The 10,623-nt window shown below is 43.7% G+C and overlaps 1 protein-coding gene across 3 annotated transcripts in view; it reads left to right on the forward strand.

The window, feature by feature from the left end:
• Positions 1-10,368, forward strand: part of LOC137618734 (hydroxymethylglutaryl-CoA lyase, mitochondrial-like) — a 69,812-nt gene extending 59,444 nt beyond the window's left edge. For all 3 annotated transcript variants that reach the window (XM_068348904.1, XM_068348903.1, XM_068348902.1), the window contains 2 exons: positions 3,353-3,541; positions 9,739-10,368. In XM_068348904.1, coding sequence (XP_068205005.1) covers positions 3,353-3,541; positions 9,739-9,966 — 417 coding nt within the window. In that variant the 3' untranslated portion in view covers positions 9,967-10,368. The remainder of the gene's footprint in view (positions 1-3,352; positions 3,542-9,738) is intronic.
• The last annotated feature ends 255 nt before the right edge of the window (positions 10,369-10,623 follow it).

Consider the following 10,623-nt stretch of genomic DNA (forward strand, 5'->3'; position numbering starts at 1 on the left):
GAGTTAGGGAGACTCCACCTCCGCCCCCTTCAGTATCATCTAGCTGCTCACTGGATAAAGGACATGACGCTAGAGACGGGCTCAGTTCCTGTTTCCGAAGAGATGAGGTCTACTCTAACGTGGTGGAAGAACAGCATTCTTCTCAAGGAAGGTCTACCATTGGCTGTTCAGACCCCCGACCACCGTCTCTTCTCGGACGCATCGGACACGGGCTGGGGTGCGACACTGGACGGACAGGAATGCTCGGGAACATGGAATCAGGAGCAAAGGACACTTCACATCTATTGCAAGGAGTTGTTGGCAGTTCATCTGGCCTTGATAAACTTCAAGTCCCTCCAGCTTAACAAGGTGGTGGAGGTGAACTCCGACTACACCACAGCCTTGGCTTACATCTCCAAGCAGGGAGGGACTCATTCGAGGAAGTTGTTCGAGATCGCAAGGGACCTCCTCATTTGGTCAAAAGATCGAAAGCTCACGCTGGTAACGAGGCTCATTCAGGGCGATATGAATGTCATGGCAGATCGCCTCAGCCGGAAGGGTCAGGTCATCCCCACAGAGTGGACCCTTCACAAGAATGTTTGCAGCAGACTTTGGGCCCTGTGGGGTCAGCCAACCATAGATCTATTCGCTACCTCGATGACCAAGAGGCTCCTCTTGTATTGTTCTCCGATTCCAGACCCAGCAGCAGTTCGCGTGGATGCCTTTCTGCTGGATTGGTCCCATCTCGACCTGTATGCATTCCCGCCGTTCAAGATTGTCAACAGGGTACTTCAGAAGTTCGCCTCTCACAAAGGGACACGGCTGACGTTGGTTGCTCCCCTCTGGCCCGCGAGAGAATGGTTCACCGAGGTACTGCAATGGCTGGTCGACGTTCCCAGGACTCTTCCTCTAAGAGTGGACCTTCTGCGTCAACCTCACGTAAAGAAGGTACACCCAAACCTCCACGCTCTTCGTCTGACTGCCTTCAGACTATCGAAAGACTCTCAAGAGCTAGAGGCTTTTCGAAGGAGGCAGCCAGAGCGATTGCCAGAGCAAGGACGACATCCACTCTCAGAGTCTATCAGTCTTAATGGGAAGTCTTCCGAAGCTGGTGCAAGGCCAATGCAGTTTCCTCAACCAGTACCACTGTAACCCAGATTGCTGACTTCCTGTTACATCTAAGGAACGTAAGATCCCTATCAGCTCCTACGATCAAGGGTTACAGAAGTATGTTGGCAGCGGTTTTCCGCCACAGAGGCTTGGATCTTTCCTCCAACAAAGATCTACAGGACCTCCTTAGGTCTTTTGAGACCTCAAAGGAACGTCGGTTGTCCACTCCAGGCTGGAATCTAGACGTGGTCCTAAGGTTCCTAATGTCATCAGGATTTGAACCGCTCCAATCAGCCTCTTTTAAGGACCTCACATTAAAAACTCTTTTCCTCGTGTGCTTAGCAACAGGTAAAAGAGTAAGTGAGATCCACGCCTTCAGCAGGAACATAGGTTTCACATCTGAAACGGCTACATGTTCCTTGCAGCTCGGTTTTTTGGCTAAAAACAAGCTTCCTTCCCGTCCTTGGCCTAAGTCGTTCGAGATCCCAAGCCTGTCCAACATGGTGGGGAACGAACTGGAGAGAGTACTTTGCCCAGTTAGAGCTCTTAAGTACTATCTAAGAAGGTCAAAACCATTACGAGGACAATCAGAAGCCTTATGGTGTGCTATCAAGAAGCCTTCTCTACCAATGTCTAAGAACGCAGTTTCTTACTACATCAGGCTTCTGATTAGAGAAGCAAATTCTCATCTGAAGGAAGAAGACCTTGCTTTGCTGAAGGTAAGGACACATGAAGTGAGAGCTGTGGCTACTTCAGTGGCCTTCAAACAGAACCGTTCTCTGCAGAGTGTTATGGATGCAACCTATTGGAGAAGCAAGTCAGTGTTCGCATCATTCTATCTCAAAGATGTCCAGTCTCTTTACGAGTACTGCTACACCCTGGGTCCATTCGTAGCAACGAATGCAGTAGTAGGCGAGGGCTCAGCCACTACATTCCCATAATCCCATAACTTTTTAACCTTTCTCTTGAATACTTTTTATGGGTTGTACGGTCGGCTAAGAAGCCTTCCACATCCTTGTTGATTTGGCGGGTGGTCAATTCTTTCTTGAGAAGCGCCAAGGTTAAAGGTTGTGATGAGGTCCTTTAGTATGGGTTGCAGCCCTGTATACTTTAGCACCTTTGAGTTGATTCAGCCTCCCAAGAGGAACGCTGCGCTCAGTAAGGAAGACGATCTTATTAAAGGCAGAGTAACGGTTCAAGTCGACTTCCTTACCAGGTACTTATTATTTCATTGTTATTGTGGATAACTGATTATATGAAATACGGGATACTTAGCTATCCTTTAGTCTTGTACACTGGTTTTTCACCCACCCCCCTGGGTGTGAATCAGCTACATGATTATCGGGTAAGTTTAATATTGAAAAATGTTATTTTTATTAATAAAATAAATTTTTGAATATACTTACCCGATAATCATGATTTAATCGACCCTCCCTTCCTCCCCATAGAGAACCAGTGGACCGAGGAATAATTGAGGAGGTGTCAACAAGAAGTACTTGAGTACCTGGCCACAGGTGGCGCTGGTAAATACACCCCCTTCTAGTATTGTGATAGCTGGCGTATCCCTCCATAGAATTCTGTCGGGCAACGGAGTTGACAGCTACATGATTATCGGGTAAGTATATTCAAAAATTTATTTTATTAATAAAAATAACATTTTTCCTATTAGTTTAGTATTTGATAAGGACTTTGTAAGCAACCTTAATGCTATGATTTTTATTTTATGGCAGATTCATCCATGCCAAGATTCATGGGCAGGATGTGTTGTACTATGGTAGCGGTATGTTTAGATTTATATAGGAAGCGGGACTTATGAAAGCTATTTAACTTTTATAAGGATACCTTCACTTTTATTCTTTTAAATTGAATTTCCTTTTATTCTTTATTTATAACAAACGATATCGGCGTTAATGACCCTCGGATGTCAGGATGCCAGAAAACTCAAAATTAATCAGTTAATTTTTGGATCACATTCTTGCCATTATCTTTAGATTTAGCAAGTTGTTACTTTAATCTATTATGCGACAATTATAATTAGCAAAACTGGTCGTTAGACTCCTTTGATTGAGAATTCTTTTAAAAAGTTCATCTAAAATAGCAGACAGAACTTGCTTGTGCAGTCCATAATTTAGGTATTCAACCTCTGAAGAAATACCTCAGTTGAATTTTCAATTTTTTGTTTTAAAGAACTTCTATGTTTGCTTCATAGGTGTGCAGTACCATATTTTACCATTCTTGTAATTTTGATCTTTTGTATTTTCAGGTTGCGCTGGAAATGTACGAAATGGGTTGTTACGAAATTTCGTTGGGTGACACAATAGGTATAGGAACTCCGGGCTGCATGCGGAGGATGCTGGAGGAAGTGTTGACGGTCCTTCCTGCGGATGTCCTGGCTGTCCATTGCCATGACACGTATGGCCAAGCTCTGCCTAATATTTTGACGGCGCTTCAGGTGAATATTTCTCAGTATTAATTTGCTTTTGTGTTAGTGGGTTTTTGTGTTATCTGTTGCTTAAACAGGTCAGCCAATTTATGTCTTATGCCCTATCTTACCTTTGGTTACAATGTAGTTTTAACTAAAGTAGAACCTCATTAATTGCTTTTTCAAAAATATGCTATTGAAAATATGCTAATAAATCACTTAACTGTGCGCACTAAAATGGAAACACTATGTAAAGTTAGCTGGTGTAAAGTCATGTTTCAAGTAAAAGGAATGTTGGCCCAAAGGTCAAGAGGTTTCTCCCATTCTTTCCTCTTCAGTTTTCTTTTCATTTACTTGTTCCTACTCGTATACAAACCTGAGTCTTTTAAGATAGGAAATATATTTTTATTGGAGCTGCAACGGCCGTTGAATTCATTTACAAGATCGTTAACAACAGGTGGTGAGATCAGTTGAAAAATTCCGCCCCTCCACCTGTCGGAGGCTCATCACTTTTGATTTCGGCCGCAGCGAGAACTGACGTACTGTTGTGTCTTTACGAAACTTTTTCATCTTTCTTTTTCTTACGGGAAGTTAATGTTGGCTGTTGATTGTGACTCTGGATGTGAAGCCAGAAATTGGTACCTGCCAAGGAAAGGGAAGACTTTGCAACCAGTTTGTGGCTAAACTGTGCGTCTTGTAGGGAGCGTAAATGTCCCGAGTGTAGGTTGTGGCCTCTTGTGCTGTGATAGGCATATGCTTCGAAGGAGTTGATAAGAGATGTCTTTTGCCTCTTCTGTTCTCTCATTGAGTATGTCTGCTACTGCCGTTGTTGTGCATGTGCCCCTGACTCAGTCTCATTTGAGTATGTGTCGGGAGCGGGGAGCTATGTCGGCAGGCTGTTCAGGTTCTGGTGGTGTGTGGGGGTACTCTAGTGTTTTTCACATGCTATTGGAAGTTGGAGTCTCTTCTCCCATTAACGTGCAAACTGCTGCCGTCACGTTTGACCCGAGAAAGGCTTGGACCGTGTTAGGTATTTCAGGTAAAGCCTCTTATAACTTTGTAGAGTGAGCTGGTAGCTGTACTACCTCTCCCCCATGTCTCCCCTATGCTAATGTTCCTCTTGGTGATGCTAGTGGTGAAAAGCCTGGTTGGGGTGTCTCAAGTGTCAGTGGCTTTGATATAGTAGACAATGATAGCCCCTTTTAAAGACTGATCCTTTGATACTACTGCCAGCCAGAAAAGCTCCGGCACCCGAAGGTTTCACGCGTAATGTTGGCATAAGTCAGCCCCGTGGCCGAAAATGCGTGTTCCCCCGGTGCCGATTGTTGCCCCATGCATCACCCAACCTTGTCACCCCATCGTTTGTCACAAGTTTCCCTGTACACGTCACCCCAACCCTTGTGTCTGTGAGTCCGAGGCTAGTAGTCCCCTCTCTCTAAGTTCCAGCGACTGCACCTGTGTCTGTTTCGCAAGATCCTGTGAGTATTCCATCCCTGGAACTACCCTGGTCAGATCTGGCTAGTTTATTCTTGGATCACGTTGATAATCAGATCTGTGGATCTAAGAACTCTTGCTTCCAACTGGCCAAACAAGACCTTTCTTCCCCATCCTTCCTTCTCTTGAGGCAGAGAAGATTCTATGGACCACAGCTTGCTAATTCATTACCTGTGCAGGTTGACGTGGTGTGCACTCCAATGGGGGGACTCTCCTTGGAGAGACTCAAGGCAGAAGGCAAGTTTTCCTCAGCCTGTGAGTCGGCGTCCCTATAATCGTTTGCCATGTCCTCCCTCCAAGTTGTCTCTTAACTTGACCAGTGGGCAGGTGCAGTGATATACTTCGCCAACTCGACAGGGTTATCAACAACCCCAGAGTCTCTTGCTGTCTGGTGGGATGCTAGTGACCTTGGCCTCACCAAGCAACAGACCAGTGGGCCAACTGGGTTTTGAAAAGGCGGGATGCTTTAGTCTCCAATGCTCAAAGCAAGTTGGCTCAGATGTAGCTCTGACACTGAAGATATCATTGGTGTGGGCAGCTACATCTCTCCTTCCAAGTAGTCAGGTGCAGGCAACTATGGAGAAGTGGAAGACTGCTTTGCAGGGCTCGGATTCAGCGTGCAGTCTCCTTCAAGGTCCCTGGCCTTCAGAGGAACTGTGGCCAAACCCTTGTGTTGAGCAATGTCTGTGAGATGGGGTACAGTGCAAGGAAATCACCCAAAGCCGTCCATAGACCCCTATCAGGACTGTCTGTAATGTCTTCCAAAAAGGAGTCTGTTCATGCTTAGTCTTTTAGAGCCATCCAACCTTGGCCTTCCAGGAATGGGGCGAGAGGAAAATACCAATGCTGGTGTTCCTTCTCCCCAAGCTTCAGGGAGTAGGGTAATGCTTATTATGCTATTGTGCAGCCTGGAAGAGACATGGAGCTCAATGAGGGTTAGTGAGTGCTCTTCGGACCATTGGCTCCCTTATCTCACTTACCGACAGAGTTCTTGTCCTATTCTCCAACCAAAGTCCTTGGCCTTGCGGATAAAAATACTGGATATTGGAGAAAAATGGGATGAAAGTAATTCGAGACGAGTATCTGGAATTCTGCTGTTGACTCGTCCCGATGGAGAAGTCAACTGGGGGTCGGAGACTGGTCATCGACCTCTCTCCACTGAATAAATTGTATTTACTCAAGTTCTGGATGGAAACCATCGTTGCCAAGTTCCATCACAAAGGGAAACTTTAGGCTTTTAGTGTATGCCTTAATTGCTAATAGGGTCGAGGTATCAGCTAAGACCAGAGCAATAGAAATGGACTGAGTACCCTTCTCATAAGTTCTTCCTTGTCCTCCTCCTCTTCTTCTTCACTCCTCTTCAGATTCTGATGCTTTAGAAGAAAGATAATTCAATGAAATCCAGGAGGGCCAATTACAGTCGTAAGAATAAGACTGTTAATGACACCATCTATCCTTAGGAAGTGTGGATGAGACACGGGTGGCTTCCATTGCCCCATGGCCACGAGGTATGCAGCGGGGCTTGAACCATGGCCCCTTGTGGGCTACTACTTCAGCCCCGTCCGTGGTTACTAGAAGCTCTTCCTTATAAGGGTTCCAGGTCTGTTTCCCAGGTTCACCATTTTACTGCAGCTATGTGTGATAGAGATGTTCAGTCCTGCACACTCTCTGTCTGCCTTGTGTTGGAAGAGCTTGGGAGCTCTTATTCACCTTTCCTACTTGGATGGTGTACTGCTCCCTTCTCTGAGCAGGTTACTGCAGAGTCCTGTGTTGAGAAGAGAGCACTCTGTGGGCAATAGTGACCCATGGAGCTCTCCCCTTGGAAGGGCTTTGTCATTGATGATCACTTTGACCTCGAATTCTTGATTGACAGTGGTGGAGGAGTTGGTAAGCAGAAGAAGTAATTTGTTCCGTTTCCTTTCTCAAGTCTTCTTCCTCGTGCTCCTCTTCCTCTCTCTTTCTGATTTTGCACTTCATCTAAGAAGAAGTTTAGGTAGGCCATTCATATTCGCAAGATAATCTCTTGTCAACACCACCTCCCCTGGATGGGAAGGGGTTGACAACACTGGCTACCCAATAGCCAGGTGGGAAATAGATAGAGAGAGAGTGAACTCCTTCTGTCAGCCATCTGTTTGAGAGCTGGATAGTTGCCTTTTTCTTTCATTCCTGGATGATGAACATCTGCTTCCTTTCTGGGCGGGATACTACAGTATCCCGTGTTGAGAAAATGGTGTGCTGAACTGCTACGGACCTGTGGTTGAGGGACTTCAGCCCCCTTCCATAAGCCCATGGTCATCACTTCCTCCCCACTATGATCCTCAGATGTAAGATTCTCCTTTTATCTTGATCGATGCAAAAGATCCTTCTTTCCCTAAGGTCTGTCGGCCAGATCCAGCTTCAGTCCACAAATAAGTTGCTTGTTTTCGGAAGGAGAGAATAGATCTCTGGAGCAGCCTTCCGGACCCTCTATCCCTTGAAGTATGAGGGCAATCAAGCTTTTTTACCTCCCAGTACCAGACTTTGGACTGGTACCCTGGGAAGCAGAGGGAGTGTTTCTTTTGAATGTTCTTGCTCTCAAGTGCAATGAACTGGCTGAGGTGACCTCGGTACCCCTCTTCAGCTTGGCCTCAGTCATTAATTGGCTCATTAGTCACCCCACATGGTCAGAACCTTATATGGAACTGCCTGTTCAGACCTTTCTAGTTGATCCTAGTTCGAGTTGACAGTCAGATATGTGGATCAGAGTTCTCTCTCTCGCTTATGGTCAGCCAACCAGGATCCTTCTGCACACAGTCTTGGCAGTGAAGATTCTGCAGCATCATCTCCTCCTCCAATACCAGCTAGTGCCTGCACTGTTGAGATGATTCCCTTTGGAGGGACTCAAGTCAGAAGGCACGTCTTTCTCAGCCCTTGAGTCATTGTTCAGGAATCGCCTGCCTTGTCCACCCTCCAAGCTTTCTCCTAGCTTGACAATGGTAAATCAAGGGACATATTTCACAAAAAGATGCTGGCATTATACTGTACCTTGAAGCAGCCATCAAAATATGAATCATATTTTCAAAAAAAATTTCCATTAATAACATCAACTTCTCCAGCATGTTTGTCTTACAAAATAAAAGGAAAATAGCAGAACAGTTAATTGATCTAGCCACATTTAGTTCTCTTATTTGTAGTACACACATACAGAGAGAGAGAGAGAGAGAGAGAGAGAGAGAGAGAGAGAGAGAGAGAGAGAGAGAGAGAGAGAGACTCACTCACTCTCTCTCTCCATTCTTGCTAACATACTTCCACTTTGCATCTCAACCTTTTCTAATTTTACTGCATAGGAGAACTCTGGGTTCTTCCCTCAGTTTCACAGGGGTGCTGAATGGTCTTCCAGGACCGAATACCAGGTCTAATGACCTAAATGGATAAATCCATGAGTGAAGAGAACTCCTTTCATTTTTAATTCCTTAGAAACTAAAGCCGACTCAAAATTGGAAGTTGGAGCGATTTTTGAAGGAAGTATTCTGTTGACAGAAATTGCATTGGTGAACTTACCCTCTTTACTTTGGTTGTTCATGAACTCTCACATTGTTCTTCCAAAAGTGCACCTATGCAGACGTTGGTGTTTCATTATCAATTGCTAAGCTACAACCCTAGTTGAAAGAGCAGGATGCTATAAGCCCAGGGGCCCCAACAGGGAAAATAGCCCTAAGAGGAAAGGAAACAAGGAAAAATAAAATATTTCATGAAGAGTAACAACATTAAGATAACTATATCCTATATAAACTTTAAAAACTTGAACAAAACAAGAGAAATTAGATAGAATAGTGTACCCGAGTGTACCCTCAAGCAGGAGAACTCTAACCCAGACAGTGGAAGACCATGGTACAGAGGCTATGGCACTACCCAAGACTAGAGAACAATGGATTGATTTTGGAGTGTCCTTCTCCCAGAAGAGCTGCTCACCATAGCTAAAGAGTCTCTTCTACCCTAACCAAGAGGAAAATGGCCACTGAACAATTACAGTGCAGTAACCTCTTGAATGAAAGAAAATTGTTTGGTAATTTAAGTGTTATCAGGTGTATGAGGACAAAGGAAAATCTATAAAGAATAGGCCAGACTATTTGGTGTGTGGAGGCAAAGGGAAAATGAGCCGTAACCAGAGAGAAGGATCTAATGTAGTACTGTCTGGCCAGTCAAAGGACCCCATAACGCTCTAGCAGTAGTATCTTCAATGGGTGGCTGGTGAATTGGGTTTCAGGTGAATAAAACTTTTAAGGTATTCATGTTTACTGTATTCTGGTGCTAAGAAGGGACATGAAGTATTGTGAAAATGAACAGGATTTTTGCATTTAATTTGTGGTTTCAATTTTTTTTTAAACAAATTGAATTTGCCTTTCGATGATTGTAGTTATGTTACAAAGTTCAGTGAACAAATGTTTTCAAGAGAATAATTAGCTTTTCATATACCATTATATAATATGTTTGCCATTTGGTTCTAAAACTTTATTATCTTGAAACAGTGCTCAGTTTTGAAGATATGATAATTATTTATTGGAAATGCTGACATCCTTGTTTTTACATCAAATTTTGAGAGACAGTTATATTTACATGATGTGTTTTCCTCAGATGTCCTGAGAGTTTAGAATAGAGTTGTCTCAATTTATTTCTTATTTTCCTGTTCAACTCGTTACCGACAAAGCCTCAAACTTTACCCCCATACTAATGTACATACTCTTCTCTCTCAGATGGGCATAAGCGTGGTTGACGCATCTGTGGCGGGCTTGGGTGGCTGCCCGTATGCCAAAGGAGCTTCGGGGAACGTGGCGACCGAAGACGTCGTCTACATGCTGAACGGCCTCCAGATCGAAACGGGCGTCGACTTGGAGAAGCTGATCGATGCCGGAAACTTTATCTGCAAAGCCATAAATAGACCGAACCACAGCAAAGTGAGCCAAGCGAGAACCAAGTGCTAGTCAAGCTAACTGAAACTGCTGTTTGTTTTGAAATAGTTTGGCTAGCGAATAGCAACGAGGGTAACGTAACTCGCGTGAAATTGTGATAACTTATTTATTTAGTAGTTGGTTTCATGATTTGTCTTATCTACTAGTTGACTCGCTGATTACGATTGAGTTTTCTCAAATTCTAAGAATTTCTTTCTGTAATTTATTACAAAGCAGCAAACAAGTCAGAAATAACTTATGTTAATGCGTAGTTATGATATTTCGTTTCAGACCATGTAATAATGTTTGATTTTTTTTTTTACAAGAGTTTCAGTATATTTTAGCACAAGCAAAAAGAAGCGACGTCAGTACTTAGTTATTTCCTGTGGTTGTTGCAGCTGTTCTGTTGCATAATTGTGTATAGAATTTGTAATTTCTTCTGTGGATCATTGATTATATTAGTTAGATTTTAAGTTCTTTATAAAGATTCAGGGAGAGGAAATCCAATGACCTATTTAGCAGCTCGTTATTTGGAAAGAGATGCAACTAAATGAAGTGCTGATACTTTTTTGTAGGTTTTTATTTTTGTAAAATAGAAGATTTAAACTTAAAATCAGATCATAAATGACCTACTAGATATATTATGATAGGAATAAAACAGAATTTGATTGTTACTGATTATGGGAATGT

This window comes from Palaemon carinicauda, chromosome 25, assembly GCF_036898095.1.
Source record: "Palaemon carinicauda isolate YSFRI2023 chromosome 25, ASM3689809v2, whole genome shotgun sequence".
NCBI lineage: Eukaryota > Metazoa > Arthropoda > Malacostraca > Decapoda > Palaemonidae > Palaemon > Palaemon carinicauda.